The sequence below is a fragment of the Lichenostomus cassidix genome, chromosome 13, assembly GCF_008360975.1.
Source record: "Lichenostomus cassidix isolate B80296 chromosome 13, HeHo_3.0, whole genome shotgun sequence".
In the NCBI taxonomy this organism is placed as follows: domain Eukaryota; kingdom Metazoa; phylum Chordata; class Aves; order Passeriformes; family Meliphagidae; genus Lichenostomus; species Lichenostomus cassidix.
The window spans coordinates 8,301,285-8,325,929 of NC_139494.1; the positions used below are offsets into that span (position 1 = coordinate 8,301,285).

At 46.5% G+C, this 24,645-nt stretch overlaps 1 protein-coding gene across 3 annotated transcripts in view; it reads left to right on the top strand.

The window, feature by feature from the left end:
* The window catches only part of FNIP1 (folliculin interacting protein 1), a 65,170-nt gene extending 45,165 nt beyond the window's left edge, over nt 1-20,005 (top strand). For all 3 annotated transcript variants that reach the window (XM_085073506.1, XM_085073508.1, XM_085073507.1), the window contains 10 exons: nt 661-796; nt 1,330-1,531; nt 1,916-2,001; nt 8,191-8,337; nt 10,277-10,446; nt 11,760-13,185; nt 13,532-13,700; nt 15,317-15,514; nt 15,867-15,982; nt 16,787-20,005. In XM_085073506.1, coding sequence (XP_084929632.1) covers nt 661-796; nt 1,330-1,531; nt 1,916-2,001; nt 8,191-8,337; nt 10,277-10,446; nt 11,760-13,185; nt 13,532-13,700; nt 15,317-15,514; nt 15,867-15,982; nt 16,787-16,865 — 2,729 coding nt within the window. In that variant the 3' untranslated portion in view covers nt 16,866-20,005. The remainder of the gene's footprint in view (nt 1-660; nt 797-1,329; nt 1,532-1,915; nt 2,002-8,190; nt 8,338-10,276; nt 10,447-11,759; nt 13,186-13,531; nt 13,701-15,316; nt 15,515-15,866; nt 15,983-16,786) is intronic.
* Nucleotides 20,006-24,645: the final 4,640 nt, after the last annotated feature.

Sequence of the window (24,645 nt, forward strand, 5' to 3'; positions counted from 1 at the left end):
TAACTGACAGCAGGGCCTTTTATTAAAGCAAGCTGCAAACAAGCAAGGCAGATTAGATATTGAAATGAGCTTGCAGCATTTCTAAACAATACTTGCTGTCATCTCCTTTCCAAATCCAGGAGGCCAGGTTGGATGGGGCTTGGAACAATCTGGTCTAGTGGAAGGTGTCCCTGCCCATGGCAGGGGGTGGAACAAAATGAGCTTTCAGGTCCCTTCCAACCCAAATCATTCCATGGTTCTGTGATCCTATGATGGTAATGTTAAAACATGAATTTGTCTCAACAACACCCCTTTCCCCCCTCCAAATTCAGGATGTTGGACATTTGGGTTAGGATACGAAAGGCTCTTAAAGGATGTGATCAACATTACTCCTTTCCACAAGGAATTTATTGCCCGATACTCAGGTTGCTGAGCAAGGTGCAGCCTGTGCATTGCCTATTATGTAAATCAGCAGGACTGTCCCACCCTTGTGGTGCTTGTATGGCTTGTTAATGTCATTATAAGCAAGTTATTTTTAGATTAGAAACATAGATAAGCAAAGGAGAATGCACTTGAGAAGCAACACCAGTATATCTTGAGGGGCTTTGTTTAGTTGCTGGTGTTGTTTCCAAGTGTTCTTTCTCCTGGAGAGATTTTTATGTATTCCTCTTGCTCTTGCAGCATCTCTTAGCAGTCTGCTCATCACTCCCTTTCCCTCTCCGGGCTCCTCGTTTAACAAGAGCTGTGCCAGCAGCTACCAGCGGCGTTGGCGGCGCAGCCAGACAACCAGCCTGGAGAACGGGGTCTTCCCTCGATGGTGAGCTGGGGATTGAAATGCTGCTTGCTGCCCATACATTTTCCACCGTTGTCAGCTCGAGTCTGCTCTTGCATATGTACATCTGCTCTTGCTGATGCTTTCCGTCGGGTATTTACAGAGGTGTAAGTCAGGCTGATCTTTTTTAGTCTCTGTTTTGCTCATGGCATTCATTGTTTTTTCACTAACTGGAAAGCCTTCAGCAACATGTAAATCTGTAGGCTGTGTTTTTGAGGATAAGAAGCCCTGAAATCCTACTCAATGCACAGATTCTTGGCACAGATGGGAGAGAACTAGAATACCATATTCTGATCCTACAAACACTTTGAATCTGGTTCCAGACTTTTGTGATTGCAGGATCAATTAATGGTGGTTTGTAAAAAATCACAGAGGGGTTGTTATCAAAGATGACTTGACAATACATGCAAAGAGAAGGTGTTTGTTGAAGTTAAATGTTCAAGAACTGAACACAGGAAATGAAGGTGCAAGTTTAAGCAGTGGATTACATTAATTTTCCCTTTTGTTCATGCTCCAAGGTCCATGGATGAAAGCTTCAATTTGTCAGATGACAGCTCTGGTCCAAACCCAGGAATTGTTAGGAAGAAAAAGATAGCAATTGGGGTTATTTTTTCACTCTCAAGAGATGAAGATGAAAACAACAAATTTAACGAGTTTTTCTTCTCACACTTCCCTCTTTTTGAGAGTCACATGAACAAACTGAAGAGTGCAATAGAACAGGTAAACACCGTTGCTTTGGCTTCTTGCACTTATACAGCTGTATGTTCTCCCACCCCTGCCAGATTAATTCCTAATTCCTGTTGCTAGTTACAAAAGTGGGATCAGCTTGCTCTTGGGTGTGGGAATTGCATCACTGCTGTTAAAACTTTGACCCCTTTTATGCCTTGAATGGTGAAAAGCACAAAAGAAGCAGGAGCTGCAAATGTGCCTCACCTGTCTTCCCTCAGATAGGAAAGCTGGCACTTGTACCATCAGTTTATCACTTAAAAAAATTATTTGCATGACCAGTTGAATGAAAGATAAACTCAAACATATGACTTGGTTTTCCATTTTCTGTGCTTCTGGAGCTCTGTGTTACTTATCTGTTTAATGATTGTTTCCAAGGCCATGAAAATGAGTCGGAGATCAGCTGATGCCAGCCAGCGGAGTTTGGCGTATAACAGGATTGTGGATGCCCTTAATGAGTTCAGGTGAGCCATGTGTCTCCTGCCTTTTCTGTCTCTTTCTTCAAAGAGTCAGTTTTAGAAGGATCTTCTTAGTGCAGGATAAGTAAATTAGAATGTCTAAATTCTTGTCCAAAAGTTGGTATAGCAAAGGATTGGTGATACCAAACCATTCTAGTGTGTCTGTATTTTTAGATTTTGCCAAGTATGTGTGTCCATCAGTCCTGTGTGAACAGGACACAGATGTTCAAGGTTTTCTGTGCTTTAGGTGGGAACAAAGCTCCCAGTGACCTCCTAAATTGTCTTTTGTGGCCCACTGAGAGGGGGACAAGTATTGCAAACCCGTGCTAGGGAAATCCTCCTCTACTGTGTATTGTTGTGATGTGTGAGCAAAGCTCAGCCCCTCTCTAAGCTGTGCTCTAAAGCTGTTTCAGAAAACCAGCTAGGAAGAAGGAGAGCTGCCTTTTCCCACAGTAAAATGCAATGCTGTAATCTCTGGCTATCGGTATCTGCAGAGCCTCTCTATTCAACAGTTATTACACAAAGTAACACAGATAAGCACATCCCTGGCATTTAGCTGTATTTCCTTTCCACAGTTGAAGTCATGGGGAGAGAATTAAGATGAAATCCGTCTGTTTCGAGTGATTCATCTCCTCTCAGATGGGAGTGGCAGGGTGCTTCCTTTTACAACCACTGTAGAGCTACTTTTTAGACACGTTATTGAAGACAGTGCTCTGATGTTGTAAAAAGAAATTCCTGACATCAGGACGTATTTTACTGAAAGAGGAGGATCCTGAGGGCTCACTTACTTTTCTACAATTCCACTTCCTACCTGAATGCCATAGATTAGGTGGTGCTGCAGGATGGAGGCACAGTATATTTTTAATTTTTTTAGAAGCTCACCTCCAGGCAGTCACAAGGAAGGGCAGAGGATATGTCCTGTAGGGACAGGAGGCAGGGAAGAGGGAGCACGTGGGCCTGTGGTGAGAGGTGGATGGGATAAGCTGTGCCAAGAGAGGGAGCAGAGGGAGCTCGTGACTGCTGGGAGCCGCTGATCCTGCCCAGGGGCCCGAGACGAGTTCAGCAACTCGGAGCAGCCACAGTGGTTCCTCCACTCCCACAGCTCCGCTCTGCCTCTCCTCCCCAGTCTCTGCCTGAGCCATTTTTCTGCCTTCCCACCCTCTGTTAACACCAGTTCCCCAGCTGTTTTCCCAAACCTTCCCCCCCAAACATTCCCCCTCAAGATACGCTCAGCGGACTTTGCCCGTTCTCCTTTGTCCTTCCAAGTTAAACAGTTCCAGAGGGCTGGGGAGGGGCACCTGTCCCAAGAAAAAAGTAGGAAAAAAAACCCTGAAAACACAGGCCAATCCCCCGTGCTGGCTTTTGCTCCTGGAGGGACACTCAGCAGTGCTGAGCTGGGATGGGTGAGGAAGGTGGCTGTGGCCAGGCTGAGGAGGAGAGCGCTGTCCCAATGGATTGGCACTCACTGCACACCAGGAGCTGGGATCATTCCCATGACACAGCCATTGCATAACCAGCACCAGGAGCATGTGGCCAACCACCAGTTTTATGCAGAGGTTTCCATGGTGATATAAATATTGCTCTTTAATAGTGTAATGGGATAAATTAAATCCAGTTTAATTTCATAGAAATTAATTTCCTGGGGCAGCAGCCTTTGGCAATTTTGTGTTTTGTTGGGGTTTTTTAAGGGATTGAATTCAGAGGTGGGCAACAGCAGTGCCCCCAGTCTAGGCAGGTCTTTGTGCCCCTGTGACATGCCAAGAGCATGTGTCATCCTCATTTCTCTGACAGCTAAGACCCCCGTGCTTTTCAAAGCAATGCAGGATGTGTCTGGTAAGAAGAGAGAGGTATATTTAAATACCAAAGGCTGGATGCAAAGATGCTTTGGCACAGGTTCAGCAAACCCATTTAGGACACTATTATCTCTTTAGGCGTCTGCTTTCCCACTGAAGTCACGGGGAAGTCAGGAGCCGAGGCCTTTGGTGAACCTGAGATTTGTGTTGATTCCTGCCCTCTTAGCAAATTGTGCTGGAGGGAAGACGGGTGCTGACTTCAGTGGGTTGGTGATTCTAAAATGTAATCCAGTTGCTGGTTTAACTCATTGCAGTCTGGTTGGTTTAAAGAAAAATATTTTTTGTTTGTTTAAGCCCCCAAGATTTTCAGAGGTGCTCAAGAGCAGCTGATGTACACTCATCTGGTGATCTGAATAACCTCAGATCAGTGGGCACAGGGGATGTGCTGCCCTGCTGATCAGAGAAAAGGGAGTACGGCCTCTGCCACCCCAGTCCTCTTCAGGGAAGGGGCTGCAGGTCGCCCCACTGCCTGCAGAAAGGGAGCTGGGTCAGCACGCTTTTACCTGCTGGTAGTAGAGGGGGAGAAGACAGCAAAACAGAGCCTTCCTTTCTGTTTTTGTCTTATCCAGGGAAAAAACCAAGCTGCCTTCTCTGGAAGGCCCAGGCTTCTGCAAATGGAGGCTGTTGATAAATTTGCCATCAGTTTGGTGCCCAGTTCCAGGCCTACCCTTGCATCATTAGTCACTTCACAGCAATTTTTAATTTTCTAAAGCACTGATGGGTTTAGCTATTAACACTTGACTTAGAGGCTTAGAACTCTCTGTGGATGTCAGCTGTGCAGACACATGACTTATGAAATAAGCTACTGTACTTGCATAAACATTTCGGCTCCCCCGGTCCCCGAGGCCAGCACAGCACATTGATAACACAGATCATGCATCTGACTAATACCTGTGTGGCACAAACGCAGGCTGGCAAGGAAACACTGAGTGCAGGGCCCGGGGAAACACCTCTCTGCTCTCTGGCAGACAGATTTGATCCTATTTTCTGCCAGTAATTTTTAAGCAGCTTATGCTGCTGTGAACTGACTGGTGCGTCGTGCTCGGCGGTGCCAGCACGGGCACGGAGTCATGGGGGGGAGCATTCCCTGCAGTGGGGATTGCCTTTGTTTTGTAGTTCCTTTTAAAGGAAAAATCATCTTTGTAAGGGAGAAAAGAGGATAGGGAACAAATGCATGTGAATTAAGCTTTATAAACCACTGATTTTTTTTTTCTTTGCCATTATGTTGTGGCTCCTAAATAGCAGAGCAGCTGGGGGGGCACAGTGCTGAGGGTCAGTGTTTTCCTTGGGGAGGAAGGGGGCTGCAGCAGGATGCTCTCATCCTTTAGGAGCTGTCTGGTTTGTACAGCACCAGGGAAAGATGCCTTGGACTGGCACTGAAATCCAGGCCAAAGGCCAGGCTGGTTTGGGGGTGTGTGTGGGTGAGGGTGAAGCAGGAGCAGCTGTGCCGCGGTGTCTGTGGGAGCAGCGCTGCTCACCTTGGTGCCATCTGTGCCCGCGGGGCAGGCAGAGCCCAGAGGTACCGTGGAGGGCTTTGCTCAGGGCTTTTCACTCGGCCAGGCTGGGCTGCCTTGGCTCTGGAGCCCTGTGAGATGTGAAGGTGTTTCCTGAGGGGCTCCTCTGGCCCTGTGAGATGTGAAGGTGTTTCCTGAGGGGCTCCTCTGCCCCTCTGCTCAGTACTGCATTCTGGGTCCGAAGTGCCTGGAAGCTCCAGGCTGAAGTTCAGCCCCCAGAGGCGTTTCCAAATATAAACCAATTTAAATGGACTGGAACCCTCAAAAGAGCAGAGTCTCATTAGCTGAGCTTTCCCTCGCACGCTGGTGTGTGTGTGGGGAGGGAGGGGAGGGGTACTGCTGCAGATGCTTGAGAGGAGAGGGGCCAGTTGTGTTAATGGTTGTTATTTTTTACATCCAGTTAACTTCCCTGTAGTTTTTGAGGAGCGTTTCTCGGTGTTGGTTTTTTGTTTTGTTTTCGTTTTTGCCCCTTGCTATCTGGCAGGAGAGTGCTTCCCTGGGTGTTTGCAGGGCTGGGAAGCAGTTAATCCTTGCCCTTGGTCTGTGTGCCATTGCTGCCTGCGCTGGCATGGAGGGTTCCCTGCACTGCAGTCACATGCCTGCTGGCCAGCGGCCAGGGCAATCTGATCTGGCTCGGAGGAAACACTATCAGCTGCAGATGCAGCCAGGGTTACCAGAATAGTAAATAACGAGTCACAAGACTTGGGCTATCTTTTCAACGAAAACAAATATTTTAATATGTTGGTTTTAGTATTGAAGTAGTTTCTTTTTTCAAAACAGCCGAGCTGCAAGGGGCTTGGCTTGGGTTAGTTTGCATAGGAAGGAGAAATAAGCAGTATTTTACGTTAAGTTGTGGTGTTTATCTTCAGCTTCTCAGGTCAGCTGTGTCTGTGGGCGGTATAAGTTTTCATACTAGTTTTGGGCTTTGAAACTCCTTGAGCTTTGAGGTCCCTGGACTTGAGTTTTTTCTTTTTTTTGGGCATCTTTAACATCCACTCTAGTTAATGGGCTGTGAACAGAAAGCTTTCCCTTCATAATACCCCCCCCCCCGTCCCAGCTTGCCCCTTACAGAGGAATGAAGTCCCAGTGCCCCAAGACTGCTGTGCTGCTGGAGACCCTCGGGTGCCCCGAGGCAGTCCCGGTGTCCTTGGCTGTGTGCCCCATTCGTGTCTAGCCTGGCAGGACTGTTGTGCACAGGTCTGTCACCGGGCTGGGCTGTCCTCCCAGGACATGTTCCCCAGCAGCAGAGGGGAACATGGAGCAGCTGCTGAGGCTGCTCCAAAGTGACCCAGCAGACAGCAGAGCCTCTGGGGGCTGGGGAGTGCAGAGGCAACTCAGCTGTCCTCTTCTCCAGCACACTGACTGTTTCGTGGTGCTCTCATCATGCTTCTGTCAGTAGAGGATTTGAAGGTCTAGCCTTTGAGGAAAACTGGGTTGATTTTGAGTATTGTGAGCACAGAGAATTGGATTTTGTATTTGATGAAAACTGGTAGAAAAAGTAAGGCAGAGAATGGCACTGCCCCCTCACCTCCTTCCTTCTCGAGCAGCCCTGGTGACCTCAGTCACCTTTGCTGCCCTTTGGGGAGCGGCTCTGGGGGTCTTGTCAGTATCCAGCTGCTTCTCTGCCCAGTTGCTGGGGGGTGACTCCCTCCTCCCTGGGGAGCTCCTGCACCAGGGCAGGATGTGCTGTGCTCCTGCTGACGTGCAGCTCTCATTTCCTGGGAGTTTCACTTTAAACACTAAACCACAGAAGATTTGGCAGCTGCTGCTTCAGTGTGTTTGCCTGCCTGGCGCGCACAGCCACGGCTTTGCTTCTGGAAGTGTCCATAAATTTTGAGACCAAGATGTGCAGAGAACATCTTTATAAATCAGGGGCGGTACTAGGGATAATGTGATAATGTAAATCTTTGTCTTTTAAAACAAAAATACTTCACCTAGAAAAAATAGTGCATTAGGTGAGGAGAAATCTGGATTGATCAGTTATTTCCCATGTCCTTTTGGGTTTTTCAGGCTTACATTTTTGCTTTGTTAAAAATACAGCTTCCCATAGTGTCGTAATGTAGGCTTTGTACTTAAAAATGAACTATGATTTGTTTATAGTTTAAAGGAGTTTAATAGTAATCAGAGGGACTTTAATTTGGTATTTTACTGCAGAGCAAATTTTTAATCATACATTTACTGTCCTCTATAGAGCCAAAGAGGATGTGGTGAGTGTGTAATAGGTACAGCCACAGGGTGACTTTGACTCTCATACTCTCTATTTAAAGCTAAAGATGTGAGCTGGTTCCCTGCCCTACACATCCACACTTGGGTGGGTTTGGTCTGGAGATATACCGAGTTTTTAAAGTAAGGAGGAAGTTAAGGTATTTTTATAAGTCAGACACAGATAATCTTGTACTAGTCATAAATAAAGCAGAAGTTTGTTTTAAATGAAATGAAGAACAAGCAGGGAGATAACAGCAAGAAGAAATAATCCATTCTTTCTGCATTCAGAGCAGGGCAGCTCTTGACTTGTGACGGGGAATGTTGCTGTGTTTGGAATCAGGTCAGGTGGATGCAGGAGGAATGTGTGAGGTTCAGCTCTCCAAGGTGAAGGGTGAATTTGTGCTATTTAATGAACAACACGGTTTGGATAATGGTTGCTGAGAGAAATTTTGCTTCTGATTGAAATGATAGCTGGATCTAAATGTTGCACAGAATTCTTTTAAGTTAGTATTTCTGCCTTTTTTAGTTGTTTGGTTTTTGTTTTGTTTTGTTTTGTTTTGTGATTTGTTTGGTTGGTTGGTTTGTTTTGTTTAACCTCCTGGATTTTTTCTTTTCTTTTCTAGAACAACTATTTGCAATCTCTACACGATGCCACGGATTGGGGAGCCTGTCTGGCTCACCATGATGTCAGGGACACCGGAAAAGAACCAGCTTTGCCATCGCTTCATGAAGGAGTTCACTTTCTTGATGGAAAATGCTTCTAAAAACCAGTATGGTGGATTTTAGTTTCTAAATTACAAATGTGATTGTGCCTTTTTATTTCAAACCCATTTTCAAATCAGTTGTTAAAATCCTGGTGATCAAAGAATCAAAAGTCAAGGAATCAAAAATCAAAGAACGCATCCATAAGTGTCTTCTTTTTGAAACAAATAAGAAATTATGTCATTAAATTCCTGCTTCTCCACAATCCTCTAAATTTTGGTAGAGGCTGAACATCTGAAACTTGTCCATAGGAAGTGTGTGATGTGTGTGGATGTCTGAAAGGGGATGAAGATAACCTTACAAAATGCATTAACCTACCTTTCAGAATCAGTTATCATATGATGTGCAGGGTTAGACATTCAGGAAGAGCTGTGTCTGTAATAGTCTGCCCACAAATTGCTCTCAAATCTTAAATCATTGTGAAATGCCACTAAAAAACTGGTGTGCTTGTTAGTGCTCACTCTGGCCTCAGGACCCAGCCCTGAGCTGAAAACTGAGAAAGTCCCTGATAAACTGGGGAGAATCTGATAAATTTACTCTTTTGTCAACACTTCATCCCCTTTCCCCAGGGCACAAGTAGGAGAAGTTTTTAAAGGGCTTGTCTCCACTGAAGTCCTAGAACGAGCACAAAGGGAGTTTGGGGTGGAATGGCACTGGCAGATTTGCCCAGGGGTACTGCTCCCTGCAGGGTGGGAAGTGGAAGGGGCTGCTGCTCCTTCCAGCTCTGCCACCACCTTTGTCATCTCTTCTCTCCCCAGCTGGGAAGGTGACAGTGGTCACTGTGGTCCACCTCCTCCTGCCCCAGTGCAATTGGAGAATCCACAGGCAATTGTGAGGGGTTCAAATGAATTTTGTTAGGATCAGTTCCTGCTTCAGTGGAAGCTTTTTTCTTGGGATTATCCCCTTTGATCCCTGCCATTGTGAGCCCTGTACATCTTGGTTACATTTAAATATTTATTAGGGTTTGTTTTCTTTATTTTAAACATTATAAGATTTCAAGGGATGGAAACAAGTGGAAAATTAAGCCCTGTATCCTTCCAAATTGAGCTATAAATCTCTTCTCCTTTGGCTGTCTGTAGTGATGAAATGGCTGCATGGAAGCTGTAGGGTTCCTGATGCTTGTAAATTATTCAAATAACATTATTTTGAGGCATTTGGCTCTTTTCCTCCGCACACGTGAGCCAATGTGGCTGCCAGCACCATCTGACGGCATGTGCAGGCTCCTGGGCCATGATCCTGCCGGGAAAACTGGGAAGGGAAGTCTTCTCTCCCCAGAGCAGAAACCATGCTCTATCATTGCAGTAAATCAGATAGTTAACGTTTCTCAAAAAGGTTTTTTTGCCTTAGTTCTTACCCAGTGAAAACTGTTCTGCCAGCGTAAGGACACAGCTTCCCTGGCTGAGCTACGGAACTTCGGGGGTGGTTATTTTAGAAAAGAAGCTGAAATATGTACTCAAATAGCACAGTAGTGAGGTGAAAGAACACAGCACCGAGCTATTTTACAGGTTTGGTAGCAATAGCCTTCTTTCTCATCCATAGTCAGCAGATCTTAAGGGTTTGGAATCTCCTTAGGACACAGAGGCCATACAGTGCCACTGTTTTCTTATAGTGAATGAAATAAGTTGGTTTTGAGATGTTTTACAACGTAAAACTTGCAAAATAGGAAGTCTTATAGTTATTGCCAAACAGAGGAACTGAGATGCCACAAAGTTAAAATATTTCATTTTACTTTAAATATGTGTTCTAAAAAAGAGCTTTGCTGGGGTGGGCGGAGGGCCCAGCCACCCTTTCTTTCCCCAAAGAAGCAAGACTGAAGGGATGATCTCTGCTGATTTTATCAGGCTGTTTCTTTAACCTTGATCCATACAGACTAGAGCTACTGTCAGTTTAACATCCTGAGTGTCTATCTGGAAAAAAAGCCCAACATGTTGAACATTTTGCTTTCAGGTTTTTACCAGCTTTGCTGACTGCAGTGCTGACTAACCACCTGGCCTGGGTCCCCACTGTCATGCCCAATGGCCAGCCACCCATAAGAATCTTCCTGGAGAAGCATTCTTCCCAGAGTGTGGACATGCTGGCCAAAACTCATCCCTACAACCCACTGTGGGCACAGCTCGGTATGTGGCAAACACCTCTAAACCACCCAGAAGCTTTACATAAATGGGAATGCATGTGGTGGGGATTATGATGCTTGTTGCTTCTCTCCCAGGTTATTTATTTTTTCATTCAAAATGAGACTAAAGTGTGTGTTTCAAGCTTAGAAGTGGTCACTATTTTTTTATGTGTGCTTTAAATTCTTAAGGCATTATACATTATAAAATGTTAGCCAAAAAGTAAAGCCCCCTTTAGTCATTTGTGTTGGGTCACTTAACGTCACCTGCCCTGGTGCTGGTGGAGGATTGCAGGCCTCCTCTGGTCCTCCTCCTGTAAGGAAAATTTGCTTTTATTTTTTTGGGGATTCCACTATTAATAAACCTCATTCTGGAATGAGCAAATCAAGAAAATTCATCTTTTGATCAGAAGTAACATACTTTGGAGTGACGCAAATGGAGTGAAGCAAAACAGGAAATCATGTCTTCGAAATCCCCAGGGAAGGTCTCAAAGCCCAGTCAGTGGTGTAGCTGGTCATGCTGTCTGATAATTGCCCAGCAGAGAAGAGCAGGTGAGGTCAGATTGTCCTGCTCTGCACACACACTCTAATGGAATTTGCTTAGGGAAGGGAAGGTGAGGTTGCCATATTCTTGTACAGATAGAAATGGCCAGGGAGTTGGCAGGAAAACTTGATTTCAGACCTCATGTGTCTTGGGGGACCCACTGTGGTTAGGGTTGGCCTTCAAGAGGGCTCCTTGTCCTCCCAGCCCTGCTGTCATGCAGTGCCCCAATACCTCTAGAACACACAGGCACTTCCCTAGGTGGCTTGAGTACAGCCAGAACACCCTATCCAACCCATGGCAGAGCTCAAAGAGAGGAAGAGAAGGAGGTTGGCTTCAGCCATGTACCTGCCATGGTCACTTTTTGTCCTCGTTCCTGGCACAGGTTTGTTTCTTTTACAGCTTTCTCTTGTGGGTAAAAGTTCAACCCCATTTCCAAACTCTGCAGGGTAATTCGGCGCAGATGCCTCCTCTCTGCCATGGCTATATAAGGATCCCAGGAGATGAGCCTCCAAAGCTGGATTGAGGTGGTGTGAATGCTCCCTGATGTGTGAGATCAGATGTCCCCCTGACAGTGGCTCACCTTACAAACGATACCAACAGCATCTTTGGGATTCTCTTATTGAAAACAAAATACAGCATAGCTGTCGTCACTACCCTGCTTTAGTATTTCTCCGTTGCAGATCTGGCCTTTGAAAACTGGCCCCAACAGCTGGCTATTAGAAGAATAAATTACTGCAAATATGCTAAATAACTGTGTGCTTTATTTCCTGTCCTAGGTGACCTGTATGGGGCCATTGGATCACCGGTGAGATTAGCAAAAACAGTCGTGGTTGGCAAAAGGCATGACCTGGTCCAGAGATTGCTTTACTTCCTCACTTACTTCATCAGATGCTCTGAACTTCAAGAGACACACCTTCTGGAAAACGGGGAAGATGAGGCCATCGTCATGCCTGGCACTGTTATCACTACGACGCTGGAGAAAGGAGAGGTGGAAGAGTCTGAGTATGTGCTTGTCACAATGCACAAGAACAGGGGCAACCTGCTGCCCACTGAGTCTGAAGAGATGAGAGCTCCCAACTGCAGCTGTAAATACTGCAAATGTCCCATGTCCCTCGCACAGAACATAGAAGGCGTTGCACAGCAAGAGAGAGAAGACACGCAAGGCACTCCTAAGGTGGAGCTGGAATCTTCTTCAGATGAGAACAGAACCATTGTTCCTGAGGATGGCCAGGAAGATGCTGTGGATGTGACACAACCAAGGCCCTGCCTGGACACCAAACTAGAGACCGTGGTGTGCACAGGGTCAGCTTCACCCGAGAAACGCATGGGGACAGAATCTGGTTTGGAGGCAGCAGCTAGCACATGGAGGAGTGAGGAGGCGCTGGAGCCGGGCAGCCAGGGGGGAGGTGGGACAAGGACACCTGGGATCGCAGTGGAGAAGAAGCCACCCGATAAGCTCTTCATGGACGCTTTTCCATGCAGCGCTGCCGAGGCTCAGACAAAGGTGACTTTCCTCATTGGAGATTCCATGTCACCTGATTCAGACATCGAACTGAGAAGTCAGGCAGTAGTGGAACAAATTGCCAAGCATCACAGCCCGCCAGCAGCGGAGGCAGGAGTGTCTGCTGATCAGAACTGTGAAGCTAAACAAACTGTTGAGGACCAAAATAGAGACTGTGGGACAGCTGAACCCTTTCCTCAAGTTGATAGTGAGCATCAGAGCTGGAACCCAAACCCATACAGTGCTGAGAGCATGAGTCTGTTTGATGAATATTTCACTGATGACAGTTCAATTGAAACCCGGACTATTGATGATATTCCAGGGCAAGCAGCTACGAACCTTCTTGCTCACAACAGTAGTTTAGAATTTTCTAAAAAGCCATGTACAAAGGCTTGCAAACCACCTAGTGAATTTTGTAAATTCATGGACTCTGTTCGACAAGAGACCTACAAAAACTGCTTTAATGAGCAGGACCAAAGAGAGAAAATCTCTATTCGTGTCCCCCATGGGGACAGAGAAAACGTAGAGAAAAAAATCGCCCCAGGAATTGATTGGGACATTCCAAGAAATGAGAGTTCAGACAGTGCCCTGGGTGACAGCGAAAGTGAGGATACAGGCCATGATCTAACTAGACTGGGCAGTAACTATTATGGAGGAGAGCAAGAAGATTGGGCAGAGGAATATGAGATTCCCTTCCCCGGGTAAGTACTGTTCAGCACTAACAGAGCCTAAAAAACATGGAGCCTCTTCTCATGTCATGTATTTGGAGGACTGTAGCCTCACTTGGCATCAGGGGTTGGAAATGTGTCTCTTGAGCTTGCTGGTTGTTAAGGAATATCGAGAGATCAGTGGTCTGGAAAAAAATACTAACGGTGTACTGTGATCTTGGCTTGTATTCTCTGCTTCCATGATGGGCTGACTGTAAACTCTTTTAAAAAAGTGCTTAAATTCAAGTTAGAAGAGAGATGAAAAAAGTAGAAATGCAACCTCTGTGAGCTGAATTTGCTGTTCACAGTTGTACATCTCTTTGATATGCCTTTCTTGCAGGTCAAAATTAGTTGAAGTCAACTCCGTCCAGCCCAGTATTGCCAATTTTGGAAGATCCTTATTAGGAGGCTACTGCTCATCTTACGTCCCTGACTTTGTTTTGCAAGGAATAGGAAGTGATGAAAAGCTGAGGCACTGTTTGGTGTCAGATTTGTCTCATGCTGTGCAGGTAATTAAGCTATATTTGGTAAATGTATTTCTCACAGTAGGGAAAGATAAATGTTTGTGAAGGTACAAACCTGTTGGAAGTGGAAATATTTCCTGTCACAGCTCCTGTCAGATTTCTCCAGTCCCAGGTCACCAATTTTTTCTCCTCTCTCAATTAATGTATCTGGAAAAGGTGGGTATTTCACTGCAAATCTGGAGCACAAAAGATCAGACTCCCACTGAAGCCAGCTGGGAGGCTCGTGCTCAGGGAAGATGGATCTCAGTGCTAAGCTGTAGAGGAATCACTGTCTCCTTGGCTTGGCAAGTGATGGTTGTGTCCCCCCAGGATGGAATGATGTTAAACAAACCCAAATGCTGAGGTTGTGCCTCTTCCTGAGAGTCTTTCTGCAGTGGTGCAGAAGCTCTCATTGCTCCCTCCTCTGTCCCTGCATGTCTGACCAACATGCTGCTGCTTGTGTGGCAGAACGTGTTCTCTATCAGGAACAGTATTTTGATCCTATTTTTTAGGATGGTAGTCCATGCGTCCAATAGTGATGGCTTCATTGGAAAAGAAGAAACCAATGTAAGGATAATGGTCTGAAGGGAACTTGTGCTTCTCACGTGTTGGAGATCATCTCTTCTCCACAGAAGTTTTTCTCTAGGTGAACTGGGGCATGACTAGGAAGTGTGGTATTTCCTCTCCCTTGTAGTTACCAGGAAAGGAGTGGAAAGCAGGCTGTCACTGAAAGCGTGACATCTGCTCCCATCTCGTTTACTCCCCAGGGAGCAATTGCCTTGTGCCCCCTTACCTTGTGCCCAACCCCACAGGGGATGAGTTTAGCTCCCTGGGTGGTTGTTCCAGGGGCTTGTTTAAGGTATTTGGGAAATGTAATTGAACTTCACGCGAGAGAGGCAGCAATGTGAGTGAGGCACCTGCTGCTGTTGCACAGATGTGTCGGAAATACAGCCTGAGTGAGATTTTTTATGCTAATCTTCAAATACAACAGTAACTGCATCCCAGCACTGTGTGAAGCCCCTGTGGGACCCTTTGGAAGGGGATAAACGCTAACAGTTCAGCCCAGAAAATGTACTATGGAAGGACAGTGGGTTTCCAAATACTCCCTTTTTCAAACCGTTTTTCGTGGGTTTGGAGAGGTGGAAGGCCAGCTGGGGGCGATGGCAAGGCACAGGCTTGGTTCCTGACTCCCTCTGCTGGCCTCTCGTGGAGGGAAGCCAGTGACAGCCGGGAGTAACTTGACCTCGTTAACAGCCACGCTGAACAGCAAGGTGGATTTGTGGTGCTTTCAGTTTTAGGTGTTTCAAATACACTTTGGATATGTCAGAACTCTGTATCAAATACCACAAGATGTAACTGTCAGCCAGTGACACACTTTAAAGCCTGGAAGAAAAGGTAAAATAGCCACTATCCTTCTGAGACTGAGCCTTGGTCACAAAACCCGTCTGGTTTTAATGGATGGAATGCAGTGTAGGCACATATATTTTAGGTGAAGCAGTGTCTGGGATGCAATGCTGCTATCCAGGGATGTTATCCTGCTATCCAGAATGGCAAAGTTTTGTGAAAAGACTGTTGTCATTTGTCATTCTCAAGGTTCTGCTCTTCATTTTTTTTGTTCCTAGCACCCTGTTCTGGACGAGCCCATTGCAGAAGCTGTCTGCATTATTGCAGACACGGACAAATGGACAGTGCAAGTGGCCAGTAGCCAGAGGCGAATGATTGAGAATAAACTGGGAAAAGAAGTGTTAGTCTCCAGTCTTGTCTCCAACCTGCTTCATTCCACTCTTCAGCTTTACAAGCATAATTTATCTCCAAATTTCGTAAGTCTAAATGGAAATCACGAGCGTGGTGGTTTTGAAGTACCCTTTAACCTCACGGGTTAAAGTGGGGTAAGGCTCTGCCTAGTGTTTGTATCCATAGCCAGTGCATCCTCTGGTGTAACTGTCTGAGATGCCTATTGAAATGCCACTCTGTAATTGAAACAGCTGCCTCATTAATTTTGACTTAACATGTAATAAAAGGTTTCTGCTCAAAAATTAAAGTCCCACCAGTGAATATCTCACCTAGACATGGCCACTGAACAGTCAACAGGGATATATGGGATCTGTGCTTTCTGCTCTGAGGCTGGTTTGGTTCTGTCTTCTCCCTGACACAACTCCCTTTGCTTTCTAGTGTGTGATGCACCTGGAAGATCGGCTGCAGGAGCTCTACTTCAAAAGCAAGATGCTGTCCGAGTATCTCAAGGGCCAGATGAGAGTCCATGTCAAGGAGCTGGGCGTGGTGCTGGGGTATGGTCACAAACTTCTCCCAGCAGTGCTGCCCTGGGTGTCCTGGTGCCACATCCTCCGCCTGGGCTTGTTCCTAAGCACAGAGAAATGGATTCCTAAACGGGACTGGAACTCCTAAGTTACCCATGGCTTCAGGCTTCTCCTTAGCCATTGCTCAACCCCAAGGATCCCCCAACCTTTCTGTCTTCCCTGCGGGCAGGAAGATGGGCTCAGCACTCCGGAGCTTATCAGACTCCCTTCTTAGTTGGTCAGTCATCACTGAACAACATGGGGCACCCGATTCCTCCAGGTTGACTTTCCCTACATGGCAGGAAACACTCTCTGTGTCATGTAAGGCACATAATACCTCTCTGTGGGTGTGGGGCACAGGCAGAGGAGCTATTTAAGGGGTGTTTATCAGTAGCCTCCGACTATGTTTTTCTCCTCAGGACTACTGAGTGAACAGGAAGGCACACAGAGCATGTGTGGCGCTGGGGGTGCAGCTTTAACTGGCCCTCTGCTCCTGTGCTGTGTCCCCCAGCTATTATTCCCTTTACAGTGAGGTTAGGCAGGAATTTTCCTCCCTCCGTTTCCTCACCAGTTCATTGGCCCTGTTAAAAACCCACCAGACAGGTGGGAGCCGAGACAGTGCTGACACTGTGGGAGTATCTGGAGGGGTGGGAGGAACAATCTGGCAGCTGCAGAGTATAGCCAATGGACCAAGCACGAGTGCTGGGGCTTGAGCAGGCAGCGTGGGTTCTGACACGTGTTCAGCCCAGTGACGTTTCAGGTTGGATTAAACATGACTCTTCTGTTTCCTTTCAGGATTGAATCCAGCGACCTCCCCTTGCTGGCAGCTGTAGCGAGCACTCACTCTCCGTACGTTGCCCAGATTCTACTTTAAAATGCCAGAGGCCACAGACTTTGACTTTTTGCCTCTCTGGAAACAAAGTGGAAGACAACTTGTTCTGGCTCCTTTCTCTTTGCAGCAAGTAAAACAAACTGCTCGTTGAGCTGCAGCACCTCCATATATGACTGCACGGTGTGCAAACTGTTGGAGACTTCTCCTGTCCCACTCAGCCATTTATAAAAATGGATAAAGAAAAGAAAAAAAGAAAACCGAATAAGCCCAAGATTTCAGCCACAGAAAAGTGGAGATTTTAGCAAAGCTGAAGAGCTTCATTTTTTATCAGTTTCTGCCATGATGGCTGTGACTTACACTGGGGAAGGGAGGAAGAACTGCTCTGAGAAACACATTATGCCATCACCCCTTATAAACTGAACAAGAGAGTGGCTGCCTTCAGCCTGGCTTCAGCTGATGAGGCTCTTGTTAGGATCTGTAATTCTCAAGCTGCAATGATTTGTAAAGAACTTCTACTTTTTCATGTCATAGTCCAATTCTGGATACTTCCCAGAGAAAGAATGGGGCAGGGGCCTGGTTTGTTTTGTAAGAAGCTTATTAATGACAGTCAGCTACAGAATTTATTTATGATCTTTCTCCTGGGAAGAGCAAATAGTTGGGGACAGAGGGCAACAGGGAGGAGGGAGGAAGAAGCCAACAGACAAACTAGCGATGGAGATTCTTGGCTGGATGCTGTAACCAGTATTAAATGTTTATAATATTTAAATGTTGCTTTATACTAAATGATGCTTTTCTTCCTCAAAGTAATCAAAATGTTAAAAACAAAAATAATCTAAAGAGAACGTTGGCTGAAATTTCCCCATTGGGTTCCCCAGAATGACATGACAATTACCTCGAACTTTTTTATGATCTATAATGTTCTTGCAACATCACATTCTTTTTACAGCAGTCAGTCAGCTATTGAAATAATGAACTAGAAATAATTGTACCAAAGCATTGGGGACAAAACAAGTAGACTATTATCCTTAATTGCTCAGGTAACTAATTGATATATTTTTTAAAACCGTTCTACAAAAAAATGAACATTGATTACACCATAGTGTAATAATAATCCAAATTATTTTTTGACAAATAATACCCTTGCTGCAGATTACTCTAATCCCTTTTCTACTCACTAGTGTAATTACCAGCAGGAAATGTTGTTTATTTTATTCTCAGCATTTCTCTTTTACTCAGCCATCACTGGTTTGTCATTGTATATACAATAGTTGTACGAGTAGCTGATGGACCCAACCTGGTGTAAGTAATGTAAATAGACAGTGGGAGGTGGATTATGTTTTCGAAGGCTCTACTACCTCAGTTTAACTGGACACTTCATTCTCGGCTTTGCTTTGCATATTTGTCCTAGCAGCCAATTACTGTTGCTGATTTTTAGCTTGTTTTCATCTATTTGGTTCAGTATATTGAAATTCATGGATTATCCACTCAAGTAGGAGACACGTATTCACTTGGTTGCTTAACTCTATAAAAAAATTCTATAAATATGTCATTCTGTTATCATCTTTTCAATAGTACAGCATGCTTGCTATTGTTGTTTGCAGAGTTACTTTAAACACAAATCTATTTGAACCGTTTGATAAACTTGAAAACAATAGGAGAGTTCCGTGCCCCACCTCTGTCAGTGACAGAACTCTCCTCCCTTCCTTCTCTGGGGCCAGAATTTACCCAGAGTGGTTTTTCAGTACTATTTAATATCTGTCACTTAAAACTCTGTTCCAGGGAGATCTACATGGCAAACCCACCCTTCCCTTCCATGTAGAACTGAGTCTGCATCAGGAAGTGACCCCAACATTAATACAGGCAGTGTCATTGGAAACTCTTTGGTATATAAAATCTAACGCTGACTGCTGCAGGGGAAAAACTCGTGTTTAATATGTGATCCAAGGATTTGTTTCTCCCGTTTTTCAAATGTCCTTTCCTTGCCACACAATAATATTACATCTGGCTTTTGGAATGAGCACAAAACAGGGGGCCAGTTGTGTAAACACATTTCTAATGAAATATAGGATTGCACTCAGAATAGGGATGTTTAACTCTTTGCTAGGATTTGTGGTGTAGGCAGTAGTTAGGATTCTGTGTTGTACGTAGACTGGCAGGGGTGACCTGGCGGTGTCTGTGGTGGCGGAGAAGGGTTCCCGCCCGTGCGTCAGGAGGTTATGTGGGTGGGTTCATCCACAGCACGTGCCCAAAGAGCTGGGCAGCTGCACCCTCACCCTGACATCCCCCAGGACTGTGCTCATAATGATCCTTAGAGGAGAATACTGGCCCTCCTCCTTTGAGCCATTATTGGGCAAATCTTTGGGTTCACTTTGAAATGGTTTTGACTCTCCAGAAGAACCCTTGCACAGCTTGCAATGAGAGGAGAAGCAGGTGGCTCTTGGGTGGCACCTTCTCTGCTGCCCTCTGCTCAACACCGCCTGGTAATGGCGTTAATGATGTGTTCAGTTAGTCCCAGACGGAGCAGCACGGATGCAGCTTCCTCGTCATCCTCCCAGGGGCCAAGTCCCTCCTGGCATGGCAGCACCCTCTCCACCTCTCAGCAGCATTGTGGGCAGAACACAACCTAAAGCCTCGTGTGATGGGAAGTTTTCTTGTGAGTTAACTTTTTGGGTACATGAACAATGTGGTACTTATGTCTGTTTGTTAAATAATACAAAAAGGGATTTTTACAGGCTATAGCATTGACTTTTTAAAATATATTGCGATTGTTTTATGTGAATAGAAAACTAATGCTTGATTTCTTTTTTCCACTATTCCCCATCTCCATTATTAACATGTCTTAATTTTCTGGCCGAAACCTAAGTGTACTAGGCACACAAATTAGCAAATTTGATTTTGTTGCAATTGGCAAACACTGGGCTGCTAAGAACAAAAAACTGTTTAAAAGAACAGATTTTACGCCTTGCATATGTTTTCCCTATTAGTTCTTAGAGATGTTTTATGACAATTTTCTGCTTTCTCTAAATTATTTAGATGGTGGTACTTGTAAAATGCTGGGTAAAATGTACATACTTGTTATCTCTTCTGTTTTTGTATATATTTCCCAAGATGTGCTCTTGTATTATAATAACCATTCCCACTTTTAGGGGAAATTTGTGCAATAAATACAGTATGTCAATTTAGTTCTGGTACCTTTTGTGTCCCTTTTTTTACATTTGATAGAAGGCCGTGGGCGAGTGTATGAACTAGAACCAGCTCACACTTGATACCTGTCTCATCTCACCTGCCTGTTTTGAGGCATGATTCTGGTACTTGGCAGTGCTGCAGCCATTTAATTTGTGTTCTCGTAAGCAATTTACTGTTTCAATTAGGAATTTGTGATTGAACTTGCTGTCCCTTCTGTTGTGAATGTTGTTGGCCCCCAGAAAGCAACAGTGAGATGAGAGGGAGGTCTTCTGTACTGATGCTCAACTCTGTGCAAGGAGAACAAATGTAAGCAGAAAGCCATGGTCTTCCACTGGTTCATACATTCATTCATTCATTCCTACAGTGACCTGCAAAGCAGTTTGTCACACAGATGTTTGCCACTGTGTTTGTCACTGTATTTGTGTCCGTCTGCCTGAGTATAATCCCTTTTCAGTCTCTCTGGGCAGCTGCACAGGAATGCAGGTTATTGAGGAGTCTTCATAAGATTTTATAAAATCTAAGTTCAAATTGTGATAACAATGCTGCCAAGAAAAGTGAAGTAATAATCATACAACAGGAAAAACAATTGGGAAGATGTAGCAGAGTGTACATATTTGGCTTTAGAGCATCTGGGTTAAATAAGGTCTTGTGTTCTCAAAGAATGGAAAAAGAACAAGCAGAAGATGGAAACCTTTGCCTGAAGCAGCTGCATCTTCTATTTTTGATAAATGATTCGTGGTTTCCTGCCCTGGTATGTACCTGCCGCAGGTGCCCTCACCACATGTGAGGTGCAGGATGAGCGGAGGGATGAGCTGAGGTCAGTGTCCCCAAGCCCTGTCTCGCAGTGACCACGGGTCCCACATTCAGCACAGCCAGACAGCACAGGAGCCTTCTAGGATTTCCACTTGCACCTGCCGAGTGCTGTCCTGTAAAAGGATGCCTGTGACCAGAGTGTTTGGAAGAATGGAATTCATCCTCTCTCAGAGGAATGAAAGGCACAGCAGCTGCCTCCTGGGTACTTACACTGGTTCTGTAAGACCACCATGAGCTTCCCCTGCAAGCAGGGATGAATTGCTCAGGCTCTGTGTTCTCCATTCCTATCCCAAGTAAGACTGTATCAATGGCTCAGTGCTCGGTGTGGGTGAGTCAACAAAAGCAACACGGGATCCACTGCCTTTTAATACTGATCACACAGGGCTGGTGTTCCCGTTCCATGATGAATTCCCAAGGCACAGCCTGCAGTCCCACAGCAGCACTGAAGGTGTCAAGCAGGCAACTCCAGCAGAATCTGCAGCAGGAGATGCTCAGCTTTAGCTGGGAGCTCTGCCATGGGACACTGGTGATGTGCACAGAGCACTGTCAGAGCTCCTGAAGGGCTTCTTGAGCCGAGTGCACCTGACAGAGGGCAGAGAATTTTGTGTTACCGGAGTAGATGGTCATGAGGTGTCCTCCTGATGGGGATGGCGAGGGTAGCTGGAGTCATGTGTCTGCGTGGGTGTTTGGCAGCAATGATGTGAGCAGTAAATTCGGCAGTATAATCACTGCAGCATCCAGAAAATGCTGATGTTAATGCCCAGAATTGATTTCCTTTTTAACTCTCTAGCTAGACTGGGAGATAGCACTTGCTAGCCAATATTTTTAATGTATTGTTATTCCTTTGCTGTAATTCCCTCAATTTTCCTGAAACAAAAGAGAAAGCTAATTCACTTTGCTGAGGCAAAGGCAGGAAGGAAGCCACAGACACCCAAGTACCACAGCATCTCTCATCTCCCACATTATTCCCAGGGGTCTGCAGAAGAGGATATGATTATTTTCTGTGTGGCTTAGTGCAGAGTAACCACAGGACAATTTCTGGATCCAAGGATGGGAAGCAGCTCGGTGTGTTGGCTGCACAAAAGTACAGAGCTCCTAACAGCTCTCTGCTGGGCTGCTGTTGCTTTCTCCTTTCCTACACATTTATTGTTAAAAAATAGTGGCCTTGTAGTTGGAGGTAAAAGTAAGCAGAGAGCCTGGAGATACATGTGTCTTCTGAGTCTCTGTGCTGCAAGGAACATCTCTGTTTATGTGCTGCAGCGTGCACATTCTGTTCCAGCCATCTCCTCATTTATTTTGTGGTACAGGAGCAGTTACAGGCTTCGCACATCACCCTGCAGTCTTCTTGTCTTCCCTCTGTGCAATAACATCATTTTTGCTGTTGCTACAGGCAAATATAAATACACCAGTGCTCAGGATTTTGGAAAGTGTTGCTGGTGCTGGCTGGTGATGCTGCTTTACTAGAAGCAGTGCTTTTCTGTTTTGACAGACAAAGAACCACAAGTTCAAATCCCATGGGATCTGTCCAGGCTTTTGGAGCAGAACCTGATTCCCCAGCAGCAGTAACAGCTTTGCTTTGAGAGCCCTCTGGCAGAGGAGCTGGAAGGTAAATCATCTGTGCCCAATGTGCCTGGTAGCTCTCACAAAGGGGTGGTTAACTCTTTCCTTGCTGTGGTCAGTGGGAAGGAGCAGACACTGCAGAACAGGCAGCTCAGCACAGTGGAACAGTGCGAGAACTCCTGCCCCATCTGGTGCAGAAAGTGCCAACATGGAGCATCCATCCCATGTGGCTGTGGGTCCCCACAGGAGCCTGGTGGAAGAGCTGGCATGAGGGATCCTGTGTTGGAGAGGTGCTGTGGCTCTCCTTTCCCCGAGGGACCACTGCTGGGCAGCATTTCCTGCCTCAGCAATACCTGCTGGCCTGCTATGCTGGGCACATTGTGTGACCTCTGGAAACGAACAGCTTCATGTGAGCCATCACCCTCGTGTCACCCACTTGGGTCGTGCTCAGGCTCTCTCCTCTCTGGCAGCTTGTCTCCTAGAAGCATAGTAGCAGGAAGCAGCATGTTACTCCCATGCATTTGTTTATTTTCATTACCAAAAATATTTGTACAGCGGCAGAATTTGATTTCCAAACCTCTGTGTGTTCCAGCTGTTTGTTCCCAGCTGGAGCTGAAGACATCTGCTCCGAGGGTGGGGATCAGTGCTGAGCTCCTGCCTTCAGCTGAGAACCAGCTGCAGCAGCACCCGGAGAGCTCGCAGTGCCCCACACTGGTGCTTATGGCACACAAGAAGGTGTAGAGTTAAGGCAGGTGACAGCAAGTAGTTGGTCCTGTGGTTTGTCAGCGATAAGGAAGGGCTACCTGAAGCACATCACGGTGGTTTGTGGGGAGGCAACCGGCGGCACTTCCTATGTCCCGCATGAGCTCAGAGGACATGGCGGTGACACGGGCCCTTCCCTCAGCGCACGTCAGCCCAACGCCAGCGCCTGGGCGCTGCCTCTGCCCGGCACCTGTTGCTCAAAGCCTCCGTGGTTGAGCAATGCCCACGGTGGCCGCACTGTGTGGGTAGGGAGGTGTGTGCAGCCGGCTGCGGCCCCTCGGCAGCCCGGAATGCCCGCGGCCTGCACAACCGGCCGGTGGTGTGCGGGTGAGCCTGCCCGGGGCTGCTCCCGCCCGCGGGGACTGACTCGGGCGGGCACTCGCTTTGTTTCCAGGCCAGCCTCCCCTGGAGCTCCATGCCGAGCCCTGCAGTACAGCCAGGCGGCTGTCTGGGTGCTCAGACACCAGTGAGGGCTGGACCGTGACTGTGGGGTAGAGCTGAGCTGCCGAGCGGCATCGATGAGCCATCCCGGCCCAGCCAGCAGGTCCTTATTGCAACATCCCAAGGGAAGTATTTGGGCCGCAGGCTCGTCCCGGATTTCCAAAGCAGCACAGGAGATAAGCAGATGCCTTTTTCTTGTGACACAGCTGCTCTGCCTATGCCCCAGCTCAGGCTGTGAGAGGAGCTCCCAGTCCGAGTGCTGACGGTGACTTCTGGGATGATGTACCTCTCACTCCACCAACACCTTCGTGCTTTCTGTTTGCTGTTGTTTTCCCTAAGGACCTGCAACCCAGCACCTTTGGTAATGATTTTTCTGTAGATAGAGCGTCTCAGAGATGAAATTACAGGCCAAGAAAAACCTTAAGGAGGAACGTGATGGGGGTGGCAGGATGGAAATGACCTGCTCTGGCTCATCTTTTTCCCATTACAAAATTGGAATGTTGTGTGAACGAGAAGGAGCCACTTCCTCTGACACAGGTCACTGGGGAGCATGGGGCCAGGGGAGCCCTGCGGTGCCACAGTGCCAGAGGTCAGGGCCATCCCTGGGCCGCTGGGTTTTAGCCCATAAAGACAATGTTTAATGATGGTATTTTTTGGTTTGAAGATTTCAGCTATCCAAGCACCATGCCTTTGGCTGCTCTTGTTCAGTTTCTACCACTAACCAGAGTGTCTGTTTAATCTGGAATTTGCTTTTCCTTCTTCATCAGCTCCTTAGGATGAGTTTTGATTCCACTGGTTGGACAGACCCTGCTTTTTTCTTATGGGAAAGCACTAAGGAGGGAGTCGTGCAGATCACGAGTGACTCTGCTGTGCTGTAGCAATCACAACCAGCACCGCTCTCATCATTATTTCCTTCTCACGCAGGATGGGCTGAAGTTGCAGCTCTGGGACACATGCATGTGTCACTGGTGGCATCGCTGGGGCCGAGTGAGAGAGCTGAAGGTGGAGTTTGTCCCAGGCTCTTGATGGAAAACAAATGTTTTCCTTAAGTGGCATTGAA